Genomic DNA, 24,182 nt, shown 5'->3' with positions numbered 1-24,182 from the left:
CCATCAGCTTTCTCTAATTTTCCACGCTCTTCTCCTACTATTCTCCAGCTCATATTCCATCTTCCTCCCTATAACACCTTCTCCCCGTGTCTCATTCTAGATTCTCCCATCTCCAAACTTTCTCTCATGTCCTTCCCCCTTCAAATTTACCCAACCAAAGTTCTCCCCATCTTCAAAAACCTTCTAAAATCACACCTCCCCCAGGAGGATTTTCCTGACAGATTTTTCTCCTCTCCAGATCAAATTCTCCCAACTAGCAATTTAGAACTTTTGCACCACCTCGGGAATCAGGACGTTACATGTTACAAAAGTTCTGTACCTTTCTGTTTGTAGTCTGATTGGCCTAAGACTCTCAAACACAACTTCCACATTTAGAGGCCTAATACAGTTGGATGGAGAAAGAAGTGGAAATAGTTTTATGTTAAAGTCAGCTATCCATCCACATTCTCTGTTTAAGCAGAAAATCTCGCTGTGACTGTTATTGAGGTTCTGGCCATTTACGAGATCAGGAAATCAAAGGAATTAGCCAGTCAGCATCCCATCTATGCAGAGCAGCTTTAAATTCCCCATTTGGGTTTCTGGGAATAATCAGAAACTGGGCCATCAAGAGGTCTGGTGGGGCAGTGTGAAGTGTGGCTCAGTGTCAAGAACAGATCAAGGGAGTCAGGGGACCTTGGTTCTAATCCCGGCTCTGCTGCTTGCCTGCTGCATTATCTTACACAAGTCACTTATCTGTGCCTCAGTTTCCTTATCTGTAATGGAGGTTAATCGATCAATGATTTATTGAGTCCTTACTGTATGCAGAGCCCTTGACTAAGTGCTTGGAAGAGTACAGTACTACAGAGTTAGTAGACATGTTTTGTTCCCTGGCCACAAGGAGCTTACAATCTACGAGGGAAGACAGATGTTAAATGAAATTTTGGATTCGTACATAGTGCTGTGGAACTGAGGGCGGGTGAAGGGCTCAGAATGGGGTGAATATCAAGCGTTTAAAGGATACAGATACAAGAACAAAGTGATGCAGAAGGGAGAGGGAGTAGGGGAGATGAGAGCTTAGTTGGCGAAGGCCTCTTGGAGCCCACTGATTGATTGATAAACTGCCCTGCTCTGCTGACTTGACAGTGATACAGATACAGATCCCCCAAAAGGATTTTCAACAGTTGAATTCGGAAGTCAAGGTTCCTAGTGTATCCATCAACCCATAGAGAGGTGCTACTAGTAAGCGCTTAACAAATACCAACATTATTATTATTGCTACTGAAAGGTAGAGAACGTGGGCTCTCGGGTAGGAGCAAGAACGAGCCCGCTCCCATTGCCATAGTTTGACTAAGAACACTTTGCTGTTGCATATTCAAAGCTGAAGATCAGGGCCCATTCAGAAAAGCGTGGTGTCTTTGAGTTTTCGGGTAAAGATGGCAGGAAGGAGATAGTTGTGTCTGGAGAGAATGATGGAGGAGGGACAGCAGGAAGAAGAACTTCAGTGGACTGTAGGGATATGTGTCTTTAACAGGGGGCTAGAAGATGCTCCTTACAGGGAACCTTGTATATGCACAAAGTGCAGACTGCCCTGGATGGGTACTCCTGGTGTGCAGCGTGTTTGTGTGTGTGCATGTGTGTGTGAAGGTCTAGGCTCAAATTCAAATGTTTTGGAGGTGGAGCTATTTCTGAATAGAGTGGTATTTTCTGTGTCCCAGCCTACGGTGGAAAAAAAGCTTTTTTGTTTCACGATTGGTAAAGTTCCTTCCCCACCCCAATCTAGACAGGCAAGCTCTTTCCTCCCCCCTCACCCCTCTCCCCCACCCAACAGACCCTTGCCTTCTAGTTTGGAGGAGCCAAGGCCAATGACCTCGTATGCTCCCCTCCCACCCACCCCACCCCCGGCCGTGGTCCCAAGGTATGTTCTGTATTTGGCTTCTGGCTTCTAACTTCTTTTCTGATGGGGGAGGAGCCTCCTCATTTTTCCTTTTGGTGGGGTCTCGGAGGAGGAGGTGGAGAAGCCGGGAACTACCAGAGGACTCTGATTGGCTGAGTTGTTTCCCTGAAAGTATCCCCCTTCCCCCAACCCTGCAACCCCTCTTTGCCCATTTCCCCATCCCCCTTCTCCTCCCCCAACTCTGGGGGAGAGAGCTGAACTGAACTAGTTCACTCCTCCTTTGGGAAGAAAGTTTTCTTTCAGCGCCCTGCTCAGAGCTGCCTCTGAGAGCTGGAATGGTCCTGCTTCTGTATGGCTGACGTGAACTCATGAAATGATTCTGATGGTCATGGAGCTCCCTGGTCTCGTCGTCTTCTGGGCCGCTGTATTGGGAACAATGGGAAGTAAGTATATTTAATAGTATTTATTGAGCGCTTACTGTGTGCAGAGCACTGTACTAAGCGCTTAATGAGATGGCTTGCTCTTCTGAGGTTCTTCCCCTGCTCCATTCAGTCTCAGGATGCTGCTGCCGTCACCGCTGAGATCAAGTTAGAAAAACCTGCTACTAAGGATGACCGAAGCGTCTTTTCTTTACAGTGTCTCTCACTGAAGGCTTGGGTCATTTACTCTTAATTAGAAGTCAGGGAATTTTAGTTCACAGGTCCAAGGGAGCAAGGCTCTTGTCTTCAGTACTCCCTGAGCTAAAAAGAGCCGACAGAGATCATTTTATAAGAAAAGTGTCTTGAGGTGTAGTGTTCTTCACCATACAAGAAACTAAGAAATTGAATGGGGGTTTGATTTTTCAGAGACTTTTTTTTCTTTAGAGGGCTCATTTGAATGTGTTTACATGATTTCTTTCCTGAAAAATAGGAAATTATGCCTTATATTTTTACTCCCTCCCCCCATTTTTTTCCATTTGGTTATTATGTTTCCTGGATTTTTTAAGGGCATAAGAAACGGAAAGAGAACAGAAGTTCTTAAAATGAAACATCTTTGGCATTTCAAATAGTATTGCTATCTTTGTAGCTTTTTGTAGTTAAAAGTGTGCATTCCTAGTTCCTCTGGAAGTTTTACTGCAGTTCTGATAGCTTAGTAGGGGTTGCACTGTGTAATAGAGCAGAGATTTATTTGCACTTATAATAAGAAAACTGGGGTCTTAGCTTGGATTTTGCCCAGTTGAAAGGTAAACCTTGTGATATTTTGTGAAGGGGTTTGATTTGGTGCAAAGACTCCAAGATGCCTGAGGAGAAAAGAGCGTATATCAGAGAGGAAGAGGATGGGGGGTCTGGAGGTCAGAAGGACCCGAGTTCTAATCCTGCCTCTGCCACTTGTCTGCTGTGTGACCTTTGGCAAATAATTTAACTTATCTGTGCCTAAATTACCTCATCTGTAAAATGGGAATTAAGATTGTGAGCCCCATATGGGGCCCAGACTGTGTCCAACCTGACTACCTTAATAATGTTGGTATTTGTTAAGCGCTTACTATGTGCAGAGCACTGTTCTAAGCGCTGGGGTAGATACAGGGTAATCAGGTTGTCCCACAAGAGGCTCACAGTCTTAATCTCCATTTTACAGATGTGGTAACTGAGGTACCGAGAAATTAAGTGACTTGCCCACAATCACACAGCTGACAAGTGGCAGAGCCGGGATTCAAACCCCTGACCTTTGACACCCAAGCCCGTGCTCTTTCCACAGAGCTACGCTGCTATATTGTTTCTATCCCAGCACTTAGAATAGTGTCTGACACACAGTAAGCATTTAAGAAATACCATTTAAAAATGAGGTAATCTTTAGGGGTAGAAATGCAGTTATAGATTATTTTATAATTAGGCCCTATTACTCTTTAATAAGGAAAAAAATCTGAGTATTTGGGTGAGTATTTGAGTCGGGGTCAAAATGATCACAGTTACTAAGGATTATATAGTATTTTGGTTGTTACAGTGTTAGAGTTAAGGGGGATTTTTCTCTTGCAAGATCCTGTTTTTGTCTTTCAATGTTTTTAAACACTGGAGAAGGAATTCTTCAGGATAAAGCAATCTGAATTGGACTTTAATATACCTGTGCTATGACATTCTGGAGATGAAAGCAAGATGAATGAAATAGCCCAAAATAGTAGCTGGTCTGGAACTACTTTATATTGCAGGCTCTATTTGGAATAACTGAACTTCAGATTATAGGGTTCTCAGTTGTTTTAGGAGGTCAGAATGGCTGCCTTGAGCAGGTTAAAGAGGGGTGAGCGCTGAGTCGGTTAGGGGAAAATGGTCAAAATGCTTTAGGAAATAGGAAAGGAAGCCTTCCTTGTCTGTACTGAAGGCGTCTGGGTTGGAAAAAAAAACCAAGCCCAAAGTTGTATGTGATATTTCATTTGCTCGCAGGCAAAGTACGAAGGTGGGATGGATTCAACAATGCTGAACTGCCCACTATTGCAGCAATTTGAGAGAGAGAGAAGTGTATCAGGATGCTCCTGCTGCCACTGCTGAGATCAAGATAGAAAAGCCTGCTACTAAGGATAGCTGAAGCATCTTTTCTTTTCAGTGTCTCTCACTGAAGCCTTGGGTCATTTACTCTTTATTAGAAGTCAGGGGATTATAGTTCACAGGTCCAGGGGAGCGAAGCTCTTGTCTTCAGTAGTCTCTGAGCTAAAAACAGCTAAGACAGGGATCATTTTATAAGAAGAATGTCTTGAGCTGTTGTGTTCTTCACCATACAAGAAACTAAGAAATTGAATTGGGGTTTGATTTTTCAGAGACATTCGTTTCTTTAGAGGGAGCTCAGGCCTATCTGGCCCATTCTCCTTTCTCATCTTCCCCTCTTCCCAACCCTCCACAGGAAGAATCCCAGAGGCAGGTGTGCCCAGCACAGTTTCGATGACAAATGATATGTGAAGTGGATGGTGGGAGGGGGAAAGTAGTGGTAAAGAAGAGTGCAGGTCTCTTTCTCGGGGCATAAGGGATCTTGGGAGGAAGAAGAGGGTAGCGGTAAGTGACTTTTTAAGTGGCATTTGTTAAGCACTTATATGTGGCAGGCACCCTAAGTGCTGTGATAGATATAAGTTAGTCAGGTTGGACCCATTCCATGTCCTACATGGGTCCTACATGAATCCCCATTTCACAGATGAGGGAAGTGAGGCACATGGAAGCGAAGTGACTTGTCCAGGGTCACACAGCAGACAAGTTGTGGAACCAAGATAAGAAGCCAGGTCCTTCTAACTTCAAGGTCTGTGCTTTATCCACTGGAGTGGAAAGGGCTTTAGAGAAGCAGCATGGCCTAGTGGCAAGAGCACAGCCTTGGGAGTCAGAAGTCGTGGGTTCTAATTCCAGCTCCGCCACTTGTCTGCTACGTGAACTTGGACAAGCCATTAACTTCTCTGTGCCTCAGTTACCTCATCTGTAAAATGGGGATTGGGACTGTGAGCCCCACGTGGGATAGCCTGATTACCTTGTATCTACCCCAGCGCTTAAAGCAGTGCTTGACACATAGTAAGCACCTAACAAATACCATAATTATTATCATTATTATTGTTTTTTTCCTTTGAGTCCTGGGTCCTTGGCAGCTCCTCTTGGATTTCCCGTGGTTGGGAGGCCTTCCCTTTCCCAAGACGTTGGAAACTCATCTTCTGAGAAGAAGATGGGCCTATGACCTCTCACTCCTGACTTTGGGAGAATTGGAGATGCTCCCTGGCAGAGCAACGGCTGCCGGGATCAACACTCTGTTTCCCGGATTCACCAACACTTTGCTAGAAGTGTTTTGTGGACTTCTGCCACCACCCACCGCCTACCCCCTGGGCTGTTTACAGTACATTCAGGCTGTACCTGGGCTCTGCCCTGCTTCGGGTGTGTGGTACGAGGGCTTTCAGAGCAGCATCACTCTCTAACCTTCTTCTGATCTGCATCTCTGTGGCACATGGCTGCAATAAGCCTATGACCCCAGTGAGACACGGTGAGCCATTATCCTTGACCCACCTTTACCTCCTTTCCGGCTACGCCGAGACAGCAGAGCTCCCAGAAAAGCAGTTAAGGGTGTGTGAGAGGGTAGGGGAGTGATGGGCATCTTTTGTTTCATTCATTGGTTTATGTTGGCCTTCTTTATCACTCCAGCCACTACCTCAAGTCCAGACTGCATTTCTAAGTCATTAGTGTACCTGTGGACTGTACAATGGATGGGGGTCTTGGATCTGGGGGGTGTATCATTTGGCAGAGGCAGAAGGAGCTGGGAAGCACCCCCTCATGGGACAATGAGGAAAAGAGTCTGACTTTCTCCCCCATGAAAGCGACTTTCATGTTTTGGCTTGAATTTGCAGCAAACCCCAGGGAACAGTATCAGCTATTGAAGTTACACAAGGTCTCCTTATGTCTCTGCTACAACTCCTTCTGATTTGTTATTTCAGAAAACCCAGAGATGCCAGGGCAGGAAGCCTTCTGTACGAGAGAATGTGCTGGTGAGTAAACCCCACAAGCTACAGAGTGACTCTCTATTCATAAACCTGGGTCTATGAGATTCCAGGCTCCCCTTCTCTTCACACTCCACCATCCACTTCCCTTCCACTTTCTCTCCATTAAAGATGGGATTTCCTGGGGCTGTGCCAGGCAGGAGGGGAGCCAAACCACTGTACTGCTGAGCTGCTCTAGCTGAGAAGTCATAAATTTCCATCTACTGTGAGCAATCACATTCTGGATTGGTTAAATAGTAAATTAAAACCTGGAACTCTAAAATCACACCATGGAAGAACAGTTAAGGAGAGATATCTTGCTGTGTCCTCAGCCACCCAGTCCTTTGGGTTTCCTCCAAGGTGCTTGTTAGCCTCCTAGTTTGAGCTGCCAAAGTTGACTATCGGGTACTGGGGGTCCTTCACGAGGAAAAGTATATGACATGAAAACTTCATTTTTTTTGTAACGGAGCCTGGATTTTGTGGTAGTGGGTTTCTCCTGGTAGGTTCAGGAAGTCTAGAATTCTACTCTTCATCATCTTCTTGGTTCATGGAGTGATTACTGTCCCACAGTACCGGTGCTTTTGTTTTTAAATAGTACTTGTTTAGCACTTATTATGTGTCAAGTACAGTTCTAAGCACTGGGGTAGATACCAGTTAATCAGGCCGAATTCGATCCCTGTCCCACATAGGGTTCACAGTCCAAGTAGACTGTGCTTGGGAACAGTCAATCAATCAATAGTATTTACTGAGCGCTTTCGATGTGCAGAGCACTGTATTCTGTAAAGTAAAGGACACACGGGAGGAATGGGGAGGCAAGTCACAAATTGCAAATATACGGTAGGTCGTAGAATAGGAGCAGGGATACACAAGATAGAAGCTTGTGCAGAGAGATGCATTCACCCTTATTTTGGTAATCAGTCAATCAGTGGTATTTACTGAGCATTTGGGAGTGTACATTCTAACAACATAACAGAGCTGGTAGACACATTCCCTGCCCACAACAAGCTTACAGTCCCTCCTCCTTCAGGCCCCACTCCATTCCCTGGGAGTAGCTCATATCTATATCACATTTCTCTTCCAAGGAAATCAGAGCACAATCCATACATCAGCTCAGTCTTCTCAGGTAGTAGAGAAGGGGCTGGTTCCACGGGCCCCACTGTACGGACAGGAAGACCGAGACCGGAGCCAGGGAGGGTCTTTTCTGGGGCCTCAACTGGAGGGAGTATCTATAAATGTGAGTTGGCTGGGAAGTATCTCCTGAGACAGGGCACCAAACCATTCTGCTATCTCCTAGGCTCTGAAAGACTCAGTTTCCCCAAAGGCAGCAGACTCAGCTACCGCTACTCCACCACCATCCGGACTGCCTTGCAGGGCCCTGGGGCTGAAAACAGCAGCATCACACTCGATTGCTTAGTGACTGTTGACGTTATCGGCCACTGCCGGATGGTCTTGAGGGTGAGTGTCTTTGGGGAAGGCAGGCCAGGACTTCGCCTCGCCATGGTTTGCTTTCTGTAGGGATTGGGGTGGCCCCAAAAGAACCCCTGGGGCTGGCGGGGGTTTGGGGGGGGGGGTGTGGGGAAGGGCGGCCCAACAGCAGAAAGCTCCAACATCTAATTAACTAGCCGAGGTTCTGTGAGGAATCCCATAATTCATCTAAAGCGGTGCCTTTGGAGGGGAATTTTGGGAGGCGAGGGTTTGAACTTACCCCTAGACTTTCTCGCTTCCCCCGGGAATGATGCTTCTGATGACCCTCACAGTCTGCTTTCTTTAAAGATCCTTCTCGTCAAGCCTGAATTCACAAGGGTTAGCTCGCTTAAATCCTCACCAACTCTGTTCTCTGAATCCTGCTTCAAAGCTATATCTGAGAGAAGCAGGTAATTTAGGCTCTCATGAGTCTCTGTAATGTAATAATGGTGGCATCTGTTAAGTGCTTACTATGTGCCAAGCACTGTACTAAGCCCCGACATAGATATAAGACTATCAGGTCCGACACAGGCTCTTTTTCTGTAGTCCTACAGTCCACGTGCTTTGCTCTAGCCAGGGAGTTCTGGACTGCAACATTCCTTGAAATGTCGTTTTCCTTCCTAGCTGCAGGACATTCATTTAAAGTCCTCCCTGGCATCTAAGGAGGAGCCCCTGAAAGAGTTGGAGAGCTTGAGGTAAGAAGACCTGTCCCTGACCCAATGCATTGCTCTGGCCTGGCAAACTGATCCTGCCCCATCCTGAGATCGAGTCTCCCACAGCTGCGCCGAGCAGATTACAGGCCTCTGCAGTTTGGCAGACCCCTCAGAGAAGAGGTCCCCTCTAGGGCAGACAGAGGCTCTTGAGGTACAAGCGGAGAAATGTCAGGGGAAGGAGCGTGGCCTAGTGGATAAAGCATGAGGCCGGGAGTCATTCATTCATTCATTCATTCATTCAGTAGTATTTATTGAGTGCTTACTATGTGCAGAGCACTGTACTAAGCGCTTGGAATGTACAAATCGGTAACAGAGACAGTCCCTGCCCTTTGACGGGCTTACAGTCTAATCGGGGGAGACGGACAGCCGAAAACAACAGCAATAAATAGAATCAAGGGGATGAACATCTCATTAAAACAATAGCAAATAAATAGAATCAAGGTGATGTACACCTCATTAACAAAATAAATAGGGTAATGAAAATATATACAGTTGAGTCAGAAGGACCTGGGTTCTAATCCCGGCTCTGCCACTTGTCCATCGTGTGACGTTGGGAAATCACTTCACTTCTCCGGGCTTCAGTTACCTCATCTGTAAATTGGAGATTAAGACTGTGAACCCCATGTGGGACAGGGACTGTAACCGATTCACTTATCTTGTACCTATGCAGTGCCTGGCGCATAGGTAAGCGTTTAACAAATACCACAGTTATTATTAGATGACAGTGGACTTGTCCCCAGGTTTTTCCAGCCTTTGCCAAGCAGAGCAGTGCTTGATAAACACTTGCAAGCAAACACTAGCATGGTGGGGGTGGAGACAGGCAATAAGTCCCCCACTTAACCTTCCCTTGGGCAGAGAGGAGTTAGTTTCCCATATTTTCCTGAATGTTTCTTCAGTACCGTCCCCTCCCATTCTTGGGCTTTGACAGGCATCCTTCTGGGGCTCTCCTTTCCCCTCCCCCATCCTCCAGCGGTGATTTGAAGATTTGGCAGCAGTAGCAGCTGGGAAACTAAGCCCCCTCTCACGTCGCAAGCTTTCCCTCCCCCCAACTCTCCAATAGAGATTTTCCCAGAGAGAAAGTTCTCGCTCTGCCTCCAAGAAAAGCGTCTCTGTTGTCTGGTTTGACTGAGCCTGGTAATCTCCCGGCATTGTCCTGCCAATGAATCCCCAGCCCTTTCCTGACACCGGGATTCACTGGGCCACAGTCACTTCAAAGCCTAGAGCCAAGCGGGCCGGTCCCAGCCCCTGCAGCCTGCTCAACATTCGCTGCCTTTTTTTATCTGTTTATAAAAGCTTTTGTCCCGAGCCCCAGCCTGGAGATGGGAACGTGAGGGGATAAATGTATCGGCTGAAACTGAAAGGCTAGCTCTGAGAGGACCAGGTCCAACCGGGGCCTGGATGGCTATTGTCCCCGGCTACTCACCAGAAATGCTAAGTTATCCACAGGGGACGTGGCTGGCTCACTGGAGCCAAGCAAATAAAGCCCCCCACCATCCGGGGCGGCTTGCAAACCCCATTAGCATTTCCCCAGCCTCGGCTCAGACACGGGGCTGGTCAACACCTGGCATTTGGGTCAGAGACCTCGTGATTCGAGTACCGCCTTGGAGACAGAGAGACAGACAGAGTCCCTCTTTCTCCCAGACCATTCCAGGCCTAGAATGGGAGAATGACCAGTGTGTACCAAAGAGAGGACAGTTGAGGAGCCCTTCACTGCAGCTCGAGAAAGCTTTCAAAAGCACTCAGCCAAATGTTAGCCAGCTGCTAAATGAACATTAGCCCTGCAGTATTTTCCTTTTTTAAAAAAAAACCAAACTCGATTCCCTTCTAGCAACCCTCCCTGCTATCATCAAGCTGCGAATGCAAGTTTCTGCCTATCCCCAGGGCACAGGTTCCCATGACCAGCTAAAACAAACAAAAAAAGGAATATACAGGAGAGGCAGAGAATTACCTCTGACTTCCCTGCTTGTTTTTTGGGGGGAGGTTAATGCCTGCTTCCCAGTTTTCTAAAGACCCCGGATATGAGGGCAAGTGTTTCGGGATATCATCTTTTTTATTGCCTCCTGAATTTTCATTTTCAAAATCCTCAAGTCCCCCGAGTGAGTTGAATGAGAGGAAAGAGAGCAATGAATGGGGAGAGATAGGTGGGGGATAGTCTCAGGGTCACAGAGACTTCCTTCTTTTGGTTTCTGAATCAAAGCCTGAGAGGGAGAAATGGGAAAGGGCCTAGGGAGTTGGGGAAGGCAAGGAAGACATAGAAGATGGGAAGGGGTAATAGTAATAGAAATAACAGTAGTAATCATAATAATAATAATGATGGTATTTGTTAATGTGGCTTAGTGTTAAAACGAGCCCGGGCTTGGGAGTAAGAGGTCTTGGGTTCTAATCTCAGCTCCGCCGCTTGTCAGCTTGTGACTTTTGGGCAAGCCATTAACTTCTCTGTGCCTCAGTTACCTCATCTGTAAAATGGGGATTAAGACTGTGAGCCCCCTGTGGGACAATCTGATTACCTTGTATCTACTCCAGTGCTTAGAAAAGTGCTTCATACATGGTAAGTGCTTAACAAACACCATCATCATTATTATTATTTGTGCCTAGCACTCTACTAAGTGCTGGGGTAAGTACGATATAATCAGATCGACACTGACTCTGCCCCCAACGGAGCTCGTGGTCTAAGGGGTATATAATACCTATTTTACAGGTGAGGAAACTGAGTCACAGAGAAGTTAAATGACTTGCCCGAGGCCACAGAACAGACAAGTGATGGAGTGGGGTTAGAACACAGATTCCCCTGACTTCCAGGTCTGGGCTCTTTCCACTGAGTCACACTGCTTCTCTAAACTTAGAAGTGTTGGGGAAATTAGATGCCAGAAAAACAGAAAATAAGTTTCTCCTCAGTTACACATGGTCCCTCTGGGACTCCAACTGTGCCCTCTTCCCCTCTGAGATAGCTTAGATTCTGTTTGGTTTGTGACAGGGTGACTTTGGGAAGATTTCCGCTGCTATTTGCATTCCATGATGGGAAGATCCCCATGATCTGCCCCCGGCGGGATGAGCCACGCTGGGTCCTCAACATCAAACGGGGCATCTTGAGCCTTCTGCAGAGTCACCCTAACACCACCGTCCCGGAGACCATTGAGGAGGTGAGTGAGGCCGGGGAGAGGACGGGCAGCTCTCCTCTCCCTCTCTCGTCGCAGTCCTGCCCTCGGCCCAGAGAGCAGAGGGGAGTTTTATTTTCATATGTTTATGACTTGGCAACTTCCTTACTTTGGTTCAGGAATTAAGGCCCGGGAGGGAGTAAAGTTGAAAGGACCTAGGGAGATATGGAAGGGGGTGGGGATGGGAGGTGGGGTGTTTTGTGTGTGTGTGAGAGAGAGAAAGTGTGGGTAGTTGAGTGCAAAAGGGAAAAAAGGAAATGTAAGGTATCAGGAACTCCCTGCACTATGACTGGACAGGATAGATGGAGGTTCAGAGAGATGAAGAGTAGATTCTAGACTCTAGAATCTAAGCTCGTTGTAGGCAGGGAACATATTCCCCCCATGCCCCACTTCTAGACTGTGAGCCCTTTGTTGGTTAGGGATTGTCTCTGTTGCCAAATTGTATTTTCCCAGAGCTTAGTACAGTGTTCCGCACACAGTAAGCACTCAATAAATACGACTGAATGAATCTATCAACTCTTACACTGTACTCTCTCAAGCTCTTAGTACAGTGCTCTGCACACAGTAAGCACTCAATAAATATGAATGAGTAACTGATGAAGTATTAATGGTGAGGGAGTGATATTAGAGCAACAGGAAGCAGGAAGTACCTTTCCTCAGTAATCTGGGCCCACAGGAGGAAGTCAGGAAGCGGACGGGCCTGAGGTAAGCAGGAACATTAGAGCCCAGGAATATTCGAGGGTGGCGGCTATACTCCAGGGTCGGCATTCTGGGGAGAATTTGGGAACCAACTAGTGCTTTGCCCTTTAGGGCTAATGGAGTTCTGGAGATGTGACTCTGTGTGTGCCTGTTCTGGCCGTGGGTTTGCCTATAGGTAGATGTCCTTGGAAAATGCCCCACCAGGTACGAGAGGAAAGGCTCCTGGCTCCTGAAGACAAAGAACCTGGCCCAGTGTTCCCACCGGCATACTGGGGTCACTTCCCTGAGATCGGAGGCTCTTCCTGGAGTGGCAGTAAGTGTTGGGTGGTGGACTCAACCAAGAATTCTTAGAGTTTCCTGAACAGAGATGCATGATCAAAGTGACCACTCTTTCTGTTCTTTAGAGTGGGAAAGGGGATGAGGTACCTGGGGCTCCGGGCACCAAAGGACCGAGCATATTGCGGGTGAGAAAAAGGCATTACATGGGCACATACTTGTCAGCTGTGTGACTTTGGGCAAGTCACTTAACTTCTCGGTGCCTCAGTTACCTCATCTGTAAAATGGGGATTAAGACTGTGAGCCCCACGTGGGACAACCTGATTCCCTTGTGTCTACCCCAGCGCTTAGAACAGTGCTCGGCACATAGTAAGCGCTTAACAAATACCAACATTATTACATACATGAAATAAACACACAGTAAGCCTGGGTTATCACAGCGGTTGTAGGGGCTGCAAAGTGATCCCTTCCTGTTTACTGCAGTTTGACCGTCTTTCCCTAAGGGATGACGGCCTTGGCTCTGTTGGGTGGTAACCCAGGAGGGCAGGAAAAACCACCAGCTGCTTGGTCAAGCAGCTGAAGCAGAAGCAGCTGAAGCAGCTGAAGGAGAAGCAGCGTGGCTCAGTGGAAAGAGCATGGGCTTTGGAGTCAGGGCTCACGAGTTCGAATCCCAGCTCTGCCACTTGTCGGCTGTGTGACTGTGGGCAAGTCACTTAACTTCTCTGTGCCTCAGTTCCCTCATCTGTAAAATGGGGATCAAGACCGTGAGCCCCACGTGGGACAACCTGATTCCCCTATGTCTACCCCAGCGCTTAGAACAGTGCTCGGCACATAGTAAGCGCTTAACAAATACCAACATTATTATTATTATTATTATGGTCAGTTGGCAAGACAACTCCCCACCTCCCTGACACCGCCTACCCCGAACCGCGGTTGGCACCGTGTGAACGGACTGCGGTAGTGACGCCACTTCCTCTTTCCCAACCCTGCCTCCTTCACCGCTGCCTCTCCTCCTCTTTCCCCCTCGTTATCTTCGTCCTCGATCCAGTCGTCCCCTGCACCCTGAAGGGACCCGGTGGTGCAGAGGGTTTGCACACGCGAGTCAGGAGCGGTGCTGGTCTCCGTGCACCTCTGGGGTCATCGGTACCAGGAGTAATTGTCTTTGATAAGCACCTACTAAGTGCAAAACACAGGATCGAGGGCTGAGAAAGGATACATGGGTGAGAATTATACGTGGTCCGTGGCGCTCCCCATCAAAAAATCAGTGCGGATGGTAGTTTGCTGGCAGACATGTAAGTGGGAGGGACTTCACTGGTTGATGCTTTCCTTTTTTCTGATTCTAATCCACCCACTCTGGGCTCCTCACTGGTTCCTCCACTACCACCGTGGTTTTCTCAGCCCAAGGAGGGATTTTTGAGAGTAGTGGGACTGACTCAATCACCGCACGCCTTCATTCATTCATTCGGTCATATTTATTGAGCGCTTCCCATGTGCAGAGCACTGTACTAAGTGTTTGGAAAGTGCAATACAGAAAATAGAGACAACCCCTGCCCACAACAGGCTCACAGTCTAGATGCGGGGAGACAGACATTAATACAAGTAAACAGGCATAAAAATAAATAAATAGAATTATATATGTATACATATATATGTACATAAGTGCTATGGGGATGGAGAGGGGGAAAGAGCAAAGGGAGCAAATCTCCTTTCTACCTATCCTCACACCTCTCCCACCACAATGAAACCTGCACCTTTCACTCCTCCAACACCAATTTACTCCTTGTGCCTCATTTTCACCTCATCCCCCCGCCTGCCTGGTTCTTTCTCACCCTACATATCCAACAGACCAGCACTCTCCCCATCTTCAAAGCCCTGATGAAATCACGTGTCTCCCAGGAAGCCTTACTTTTTTTTCTTTTTGAGGAATCAGTTAAGTATTTACAGTGTGCCAGGCACTATACTAAGTGCTGGGGTAGGTACGTGGTAATTAGGTCAGACACCGCCCAGATGGGACTCACAGCCTTAATCCCCATATTACGGATGAGGGGACTGAGATGCAAAGAAATGAAGTAATTTGCTCAAGATCACACAGAGCAGACAAGTGGCAGAGCCGGAATTAGAATCCAGGCCCTTCTGATTCCCAGCCCCTTGCTTTATCCGGTAGGCCGTGCTGCTTCCAGGCTAAGCTCTCGTCCTCCCAGCCTATATTCCTTCCCTACTGCCTCATCCAGGCACCAAGTCTTAACACTTGGGTCCTTCATCCAACTCCAAACCCTACAGAACTTACGTACGTATCCTTAAACTAGGTTGCTTTCCTTACCTGTAATTTACTTTGATGTTTTTCTGCCCCACAACACTGGACCGTAAGTTCCTTGAGGGGAGAGATCATTTCTACCACCTATCTCTCCCAAGTGCTTCGTACAGTGCTCTGCACTAAGCGCTCCATAAATACCATCATGTAGAGACAAAATTCATGTTGGTCTTGGATGATTGGTCCTGTTCTAAATCCTTAACTCCAAAGGAAACATTCTGCATTAGCTGAAATCCAGAACTCAGATCAACGTCCAGAACTCAGATCAACCAACGTTTACTGACTGAACCTTGTTCCAGCCTGTGGTAATACTAGCTCAGCACAGGTGACATCACATGAGAAGAAATGAGGCAGACCAAATCAGAAGTAGGTCCAAATTCCAGTCCACGAGACCCGTGGTTCCTTTCCCTCACCTGCCAGAAATGATTTTCTGGGGCCTCTCTCTGTGTTTCTTGACTCCCTTTTGGTTGGAGGGAGCCCCAGGCACCCCAACACACAAAATGGAAGGACCCAGAGAGACAGCATGCCTGGAAACAGAAACACTAGTGGAGATCCCTGTCCCAGTTACATGTCAGCACTCCCTTTCTGCAATGTGGCATTTCCTGGGTTTTGCTGGAACCACGGAACATTTCTGACAAATTTTCCCCTCCTCCCAGGAGCCTGTCCTGGCCTCCCAGGTGGCCTGCAGTCAGACCTTCCGGGCGGCAGTGCTGGGAGAGACCACGTGTGTGGAGTCCCACGTGGCTGCGCTGCCCTTTTCTGGGAAGGGGAGCAGCGTGCAGACACAGATCCGTTCCACGCTCTTCTTGCTGCGGATGGGAGTTGAGGCCGCCCCCAGCGCAGGTAACGCAAGGTTTATTTTGGCGGGGGGGGGGGAGGCTGGGAAGGAGGAGGAGGAGAGTGATTAAAATGGCTCCTAGAACACTTTTGTGTACATAGGAAGACACTGAGCCTACAACTGACTGTCTCTGATAGGGGTGAGCTTAGAGCCCGGGGAACTAGCGAATGCTCATCTTGCTTCTTCCACAGTGAGGAAATGGAGTAACCAAGATGAGGGCCAGCTGAACTGGAAGAAAACCTGGAATCAAATCTCCCTTTCTTCCACACCCTGCTACCCACCATCCCATTCCTCTCTATAAAGAGAGTCTCTCTTGCTCCACTGCAGCCCTACCCAACACACCAAACATGCTGTCAACAAAACATTTGCCCAGTTCCCGCTGTTCAGAATTTAAGTTAAAAATACACACCCACTACCAGATTATACTTATGAGCTCATAGGCAAAATAAGCAAATATGATTCAAGACAAGCACCCTTTAACATGTAACATTTCACAGCAAAAGCCTCTTTGTCTTTTAAAATAACTTGTTTTTAGCAAACCCCATTAAAAACATTTTTAAAAGTATATTTAAGTGGGGGTGTCTTTCTCGCTCAAGCCAGATCAGTTTCATTCTATTATTTTTTTTCTAATGTCCCTTGAGTTTGTTAAAGTGAGTTTATTATACAAGCTTTGCTATTTTTTTTCCTATGACTTTTCTAGGATGCTTTGGGTTCTCACTGATGGAGGTAGATGGGTGAGAGAGGGATGTCAGGAGTAAGACTCCCGGTTCCCTGCCAAAACTTCCTGGGCAGAGGAGAGCAGTCCAAGGAGCCACTCTGGCTGGAGGAGAATTTGTTTTAATGAAGATTGGAAGGAACTTTCCCTCTTCGCTTGGCCTCTGGGCACCTGCCCTAGAGCTGTGAATGGATCATCCAATAGTAATCCTGCCTGGTTGGTCTAGAGGTCCCTGTAACTGTCTACGTCCAGAATTTCTAGTTGGAAAGATGCCACGGAGGGTGGATGGAGAAATTGCACCTTGCTTATGCACCAGGAAGTGATGGGTGGATAGGAGTTTCACACACCTGATGAGGGTTGGAAGGGACAAGATTATACACACCTGGGAAGGGAAAGAAGAGTCAGAAGAATCACAGAGGGCTTCCCCTCACACCTGGAGACTAGTTCCGAAATGAAATGGAAAAAAAAGGTCTTAATTATGCAGAAGTGAATGCTCATTAAGGATTTGCTCCTCTGCCTTGATTCCTACTGATGGTCTTGCACCCTGCTGATGCTTCTTGCTTCTTCAGGAGACTCGGGAGACCTTTATGCGACCAATCTGCTGTACGAGCAAGAGGGGTTGGCCGTGAAAGCCGAGCCAGCTGAGGTGGCCGAGACAGTGAGGAAGCTGTGCCAGGCTCAGACTGCCAGTTTTGAGGTGAGTTGGGTTTAATTTGTGCCCGGCTGGCTGGGGTAGGGTGGAGGAAATTTGGGGACCTCTCAGAGAGAGGTGGGAGGAGAAATGCCATGGTGCTGTCCAATCCTTGAGGATGAAAGGCTGAGTCCTGTAACGGTCGAGTTGTCCTAGGTAGGTTAAAGCCTGTTTTTCTGACCCTTGACCCCAAGGGCAAGAGAAACCAAGGATTGGCTAGAAAATAACCTGTCCCCAACACAAGGAAGGGGAAGGTCCTGAGAAAACAAGTGGCCTACATTCCCCTCTGATTAAACCCAGAGGGAGAATACAGGAAGCAGAAGGTGATCTTACCTGAAATTGAATCTGAGATACATGGCCGAGCCCCAGAGTCACCGCTGTATGCATTTCTTAAATGAAAATACAAAATGCCAGCCCTTTGGCTATCAGCTCACCTTCCCCATTAAGCTTTTACTGTCCAGGCCCTTATCATCCTTCTTTAGACTGGGCTGGTTTGTAGTAGGAGAGCAGCAAGGTGAGGTAGGAGGAGGTAAGGTAATTTAGTGTTTTAAAGGTGATGGTAAGAAGTTTCTATTGGATGTGGAGATAATTGTGCACCCACTGGAGGTTCTTGAGGAGTGGAGAAACATGGACTAAATGTTCTTATGGAAAAATGACCCAGGCAGCTGCGTGAAGTATGGACTGGAGCGGAGAGAGACGGGAGGCAGAGAGGTCAGGAAAGAAGCTGATAAAGTAGACTTTCCTGTATTGTACTCCCCCACATGGTTTGTACAGGGCAAGTAGTAAGCACTCAATAAAAAGCACTGATTAGAAGTGAGCTATCGGCATCAGGTTGATCTAGTTTTAAAGGGTACATTTGACAAAACACTGTAGATGTGGATATTTGATATTGTCAGTCAGGTGGTAATCTGGGCAACAATGCTGGAAAATAATCTCTCTCCCTTGGTCTGAGGCAGCACAAATGGTAGCGGGAGGTAGAGATGTGGAGGAAGTATTTTGGGTCCATCACCTGGGAGCCCAGGAAGGATCGCCTCCATCTTCCAGACTGTGTTCTCATGACGCTCCTTGACAAGTCCTTAGATTTTTCTTGTCCCGTTGAGGACAGTCTGCAGGACAGTCCCAGGGGGATGGCTGGGTGGTTGTTATGGAGGAGGAAAATTTGCCCATTAAAAAAAAAAGGTAATCGTTGAGCATTTACTATGTGCCAGGCACTGTACTAAGCACTGGGGTAGGTAGAAATTCACCAGCTTGGACACAGTCCCTGTCCCACGTGGGACTCACAGCCTTAATCCCCATTTTACAGAAGAGGTAACTGAGGCTCAGAGAAGTTAAGTGACTTACCCAGGGTCACACAGCAGTCAAGTGGTGGAGCTGGGATTCGTTCAAGCTGGTCTGGGACTAACAGTTACCTTGTGCAAAACGTTCTTCTAAGCACTTAGGAGAGTAATAATAATAATAATAATAATGATATTCGTTAACTAACCGAACTAACAGTTCAGCAACTCTGATTGTGCCGATGATTTCGCTTCAGGAATCCTAGGTTCCCAGAACGGACCATTTCTAGCCTAGATTTTGGGCTTTTTTATCCTAGGTACAGTCTTCTAGAGAGATGTTCCCCTAATCTTCCACCATTTACTCGTCTTTAAATCCTCACTGCCAGAAAGTCCTTTCACATGTTACCCAGTTGGCCCCTTTTCCGAGGTATATTCCATTTCCTCTCCTACAGGCGTAAGCGGAGGGTGTCAGGCTGCTGGGGCAGAGCAGATCAGAACCTAAGAACATCATCAGCTTTGGTGGGTCATAGTAGTAGAAATGGTAAGCTCATTATGGGCAGGCAATGTCTGCTAATTCTCTGGTTTTGTACTCTCCTAAGTGCTTAGAAGAGTGTTCTGCACAAAGCAAGCACTCAATAAACACCATTGATTGATTAATGGTAGTGAGCATCCACTAGGTGAAACACATTTTACTAAGCGCTTGGGAAAGCACAAAAGGAACATGGTGAGCCACTACTTTAATGGAGAAGACAGACGTAAAAATATGAACAAGTACAGTAATCAGAGTAAATGATGGACTGTATAGCTGATCATACAAGTACCTGCATTTGCGAGGGCTGAGGGTGGGGAAAAATGAACTCAATGATGGAGGGACTGATAGACTCAGGAGTTGGACGTTGGAGTTGGAATTTTAGAAGGGCTCTGAATCAGGGGAGAGCTGTGGTCTGTCAGATTTAGAGGAGGAAAGGAATCTTGGGCCAGGAGAAGCGTGGGATCAGGGGTGTGGGGGGGGGGGTTGTGTGTGAGGGTTGGGGGTAGTCAGGAGAGCCAAGAACAAAGTACAGTTAGAAGGTTCACTTGGAAGGAATGTAGAGAAGGAGCCAGAGAGCTGATTGTTGAGATGAGCCAAGTTGGTAGAGAGCCTTGAAGGCAGTTTTTTGCATTTTTGCTTGAAGGGGAAAGAAATGGGAAGCCAGTAAGGCATTTGAAGAGTGGAGAGATGTGTGCTGAGCTACACTTGAAAAATACAATCTGGGCAGCAGCATGCAGTAGATTGGAGTGCTGAGAAATTGGTGGCAAAGAGAACAGTCTAGCCGCAGTATGACTAGTGTGCTAAGGTCAGAGGATGGCAGTTTGGTGGAGAGTATAGGGCGTGTCTGGGAAATGTAGGAAGAACCAGGAGGCAGCACTAGATTGAACATGAGAGTTGAAAAATAGTGAGTTAGCAATGAGTAAATCAGAAGGACCTGGGTTCTAATCCCAGCTCCTCCACTTGACTGCTGTGTGTCCTTGGACAACTCACTTAACTTCTCTGTGCCTCAGTTCCCCATCCGTAAAATAGAGATCAAGACTGTGAGACCCACATGGGACAAGGACTGTGTCCAACCTGATCAGCTTGTATCTACTTGAGTGCTTAGTGCAGTGCCCGGCACAAATACCATTTAAAAAAATTGAGGGGTCCTACTTCCCCCCGAGAATCAGGGTGTTTGCTTGGTAAGCAGGGTGTTTGTCTTGCGTTCACTGAACAGAAGGAGAAATGAATTATCCTCATTGTCCAGGTCACCAGGCTGGGCTCCCTGAGCTTGTTGACTGCTTCTAAAATTCCCCGCTAGGTCCCAGTCGATGAGACAACAAGCCCCCAGTTGAGAGCTGGTGACTCGAGGGAGTTTGGGGAAGGTTTTGGTGTTGCCAAGGGGACAGACTCTTTTGGCCTCGTAGGAGGGAGGTGAAGAGATTTGGCTTTTCAGCTGAGAAACAAGTCCCCAATTGAGTAAGGGGGGAAGCTCTGTAAGGGGCCGCAAGACGAGGGGTGTGTGGGCTGGGGGGAGGCAACTCTGCTCCCACAAAGTCTTTTCTTTGGATCTCCCACTCCTCAGGATGGATGGCATTCTAATGGAGATTGGGAATACCTAATGGACCATTAAGGGAGCAAGTGGGAAATTAGCCTGAGCATTGAGAAGGGAGAGGAAAGACTGTCTCCTGATTATCGGAGTGAGTGTTTTGGGGCAAACGGTTTCATCCCCAAAGGAGAGGGATTTGGGCTGGAGAGGAAGGGGACTAGCCACATCAGGCCACCACAGGAGGTCTCAGGCCTGGTCAGGTTGTCCAGGAGGTGGAGGGAGTTGAGGGGCACCGGGTAGAAGCTCGACCTGGCTGGGCAGACTAAGTGATCAGGCAATCAGTTAGCAAGTGTTTACTGAGTGCAGTTAGAGGCAGAAAACTGCCTGAGGAAAGCTGCCCACCCTCTTCAGCCTGGAAAAAGAAAGGCTGACTGAGGCAGAACTGAAGTCTACAAAATAATGAAGGATGAGACTAAGATAAAAAACAAATTGCGGTATACCAAATCTCACAACAGTCATAGTGGAAAATCTTTTTTCCCCCAAGTTTTCAGCAGAGCAGGGCATCTGGGTTCCTTGGTCTTACATGCTTTGGGGTCAGGAGAAAATGATGCCTTCCTCATACCCCAGTAATTCTGGGTTATCCACAAGAGCATCTTAAAGTCAAAAATAAGAGAGCTGTCACCTCTGTCTCTTTTCAGTCCTGACTATAGAAACCGACAATTCAGTCTAAATAATAACAAAAAATAAAGCATTACTACTTCTATGTATTATGGCTGTCCTGTAGTCTCTAGTCTCTAGTCTCTGCTCATTGTGGGCAGGGAATATGTCTGTTTACTGTTGTACTCTCCAAGGACTTAGTACGGTGCTCTGCACATATTCAATCATACCTATTGAGCACTTACTGTGTGCAGAGCACAGTACTGAGCGCTTGGCAGAGTACAACAGACACATTCGCCGCCCACAATGAGTTTACAGTTACGGTGAGGCGGACAGACAATAATATAAATAAATTACAGATATGTACATAAGTGCTGTGGGGTTGGGAGCTGGGGAAGAGCAAAGAGGCGAATCAGGGCGACGCAGAAGGGAGCGGGAGAAGAGGAAAGGGGGGCCTAGTTAGGGAAGGCCTCCTGGAGGAGATGTGCCTTCAATAAGGCTTTGAAGGAGGGGAGAGTAATTGTCTATCGGATTTGAGGAGGGAGGACATTCCAGGCCGGAAGCACGACTTGGGCAAGGGGTCGGCAGCGAGATAGATGGGATTGAGGCCCAGTGAGAAGGTTAGCATTGCAGGAGTGAAGTGTGTGGGCTGGTTTGTAGGAGGAGCGTAGCGAGGTGAGGTAGGAGGGGGCAAGGTGGTTGAGTGCTTTAAAGTCAATGGTGAGGAGTTTTTGTTTGCTGTGGAGCTGGATGGGCAACCACTGGAGCCTTTTTGAGGAGTGGGAAAACATATCCTGAGCATTTTTGTAGAAAAATGATCAAGGCAACAGAGTGAAATGTGGACTGCAGCGAGGAGAGACAGAAACTGGGAGGTCAGCAAGGAAGCTGATGCAGTAATCCAGGTGGGATGGGATGGTATGAACCTGGTAGCCATTTAGATGGAGTGGAAAAGAGAGATTTTAGCATTGTTGTGAAGGTGGGACTGACAAGGTTCACTTGTCAGCTGTGTGACCGTGGGCAAGTCACTTAACTTCTCTGGGCCTCAGTTACCTCATCTGTAAAATGGGGGTTAAGATTGTGAGCCCCATGTGGGACAACCCGATTCCCCCGTGTCTCCCCCAGCGCTTAGAACAGTGCTCTGCACATAGTAAGCGCTTAACAAATACCAACATTATTATTAAGGTTTAGTGATGGGTTGAATGAGAGACAGTAAGCGCTCAAATACGATGGACTGTCATAAGTCAGTTACCACTTTGGTAACATTTCTGGGATTTCATGCCTAACCACCGCCTCCCCAACAAATTTATCCTTTTTTATGGCAGTCTATATCCAAATCACATTCTCTATTAAGTAGGCAAACATTTCAACCCATACTAACTTCTGCAAATTCCAAAAGGAAGAGAATCAAAAGTAAAAAGCTCAGTTTGGCTCCCCCCAGCAAACTGTGACTCCTTCTAGTCACTGGGTTTTAGGAAGGCTAAAACAAGAGGTTGGAAAGTCTTGAAGAAGAACTAACAATTATCAGAATAGAGCAAGATAAACAAAAATAAATTCAGACTCTTCAGCCTGGAGAAAGGAAAGGCTGAAAGGGGCAGAATTGAAGTTTACAAAATACAGAAGGATGAGGCGAGGATGAAAACAAATTGCTGTATACCAAATCCCACAATGGTCATATTGTTGGGTTTTTTTTTTTTCCTAGTTTTCATCAGAGCAGGGCTCTAACTCACGAATAGTCTCTATACCCAGTTTTGTAGTTGGTTTTCAGGTTCTCGTAGGCGAGTGGGGGAGGTGTCAAAGGAAGAGGAAAAAAAAGTCTGAAAGCCACTTGACCACCCACTGCCAGGGACCGATCAATTAGCATATGAAAAGGAAGGGAGAAAGTGTGGCGTTTCCCAGCTCTGTCTGCATGAGCCATTCTGGAGTTGGGTGCGAACTGTTTTGCCCTGATGGCTGTCAAGAAGCTCAAGGCCCTGAAATAAGAGGAACCTTCAACAAAACAACCACAGGGCCAACAAATTGGCCTCTTCGAATCGACATCTTCAGTCATCAATCCCTGGCATGACCCGGGATTTCCAGCCATCCGTTTCATTCTTCCAGCTCGTCTTTCTACCCGCTGCCAGGAAGGAGCTGGCTGCTCTCACTGCCACCCCTGCCAGGGGAAAATACTTTGGGTAGCCAGCATTTTTCTTCCTTCCGAGCTCTCTTAGCACAGAGGTTGCTAGGAAGCAGAGGGTTGGGAGGGACACTAGGGAAAGATGATTTGGCAGGGCAAGGTGATGGAAGTGTTTTGGTTCCATGCTATGAGGTGATGTTGGAAAAGAGACCTTTAGGAAGTGGAAAGGCACCACCTGGGAGACCCTGACGCTCAGGTACCATCTGCCATCGAGAACAGTGGAAAGAGCCCGGGCTTGGGAGTCCGAGGTCACGGGTTCGAATGCCGGCTCTGCCACTTGGCAGCTGTGTGACTGTGGGCAAGTCACTTCACTTCTCTGTGCCTCAGTGACCTCATCTGTCAAATGGGGATTAACTGTGAGCCCCACGTATGACAACCTGATTACCCTGTATCTCCCCCAGTGCTTAGAACAGTGCTCTGCACATAGTAAGCGCTTAACAAATACCCACATTATTAACACTGGGGACTAGGGAAGTGCCTGCAGAGATTATTCCAAGGCTGGTAAATGAAGAGCAGCAGAGTGGCCTTGTGGATGGAGCACAGGCCTGAGAGTCAGAGGGACCTGGGTTCTAATCCCAGCTCTACCACTTGTCTGCTGTGTGACCTTGGGCAAGTTACTTTACTTTTCTCTGCCTCACTCTCCTCATCTCTAAAATGGAGATTAAGACTGTGGGCCCCAACGTGGGACAGGGACCGTCTAGCCTGAGTAACCTGTATTTACCCCAGGGCTAAGTACAGTGTCTAGTACATAGTAAGCTCAAATATTGTTACTCATTGATGATAATGAAGTATAGGGGTGCCTTCTAGAGCTGCCT

The 24,182-nt window shown here is 47.4% G+C and overlaps 1 protein-coding gene across 1 annotated transcript in view; it reads left to right on the top strand.

Moving 5' to 3' along the window:
- Positions 1–2,246: 2,246 nt before the first annotated feature.
- The window catches only part of LOC103170737, a 124,232-nt gene continuing 102,296 nt past the window's right edge, over positions 2,247–24,182 (top strand). The window contains exons 1-8 of the mRNA XM_029051572.2: positions 2,247–2,316; positions 6,300–6,350; positions 7,636–7,796; positions 8,430–8,500; positions 11,493–11,658; positions 12,548–12,685; positions 15,616–15,802; positions 17,082–17,209. Of these exons, the coding sequence (XP_028907405.1) occupies positions 2,247–2,316; positions 6,300–6,350; positions 7,636–7,796; positions 8,430–8,500; positions 11,493–11,658; positions 12,548–12,685; positions 15,616–15,802; positions 17,082–17,209 (972 nt within the window). The remainder of the gene's footprint in view (positions 2,317–6,299; positions 6,351–7,635; positions 7,797–8,429; positions 8,501–11,492; positions 11,659–12,547; positions 12,686–15,615; positions 15,803–17,081; positions 17,210–24,182) is intronic.

Source organism: Ornithorhynchus anatinus, chromosome 2, assembly GCF_004115215.2.
Source record: "Ornithorhynchus anatinus isolate Pmale09 chromosome 2, mOrnAna1.pri.v4, whole genome shotgun sequence".
NCBI lineage: Eukaryota > Metazoa > Chordata > Mammalia > Monotremata > Ornithorhynchidae > Ornithorhynchus > Ornithorhynchus anatinus.
This window is presented reverse-complemented; position numbering and strand designations above follow the sequence as displayed.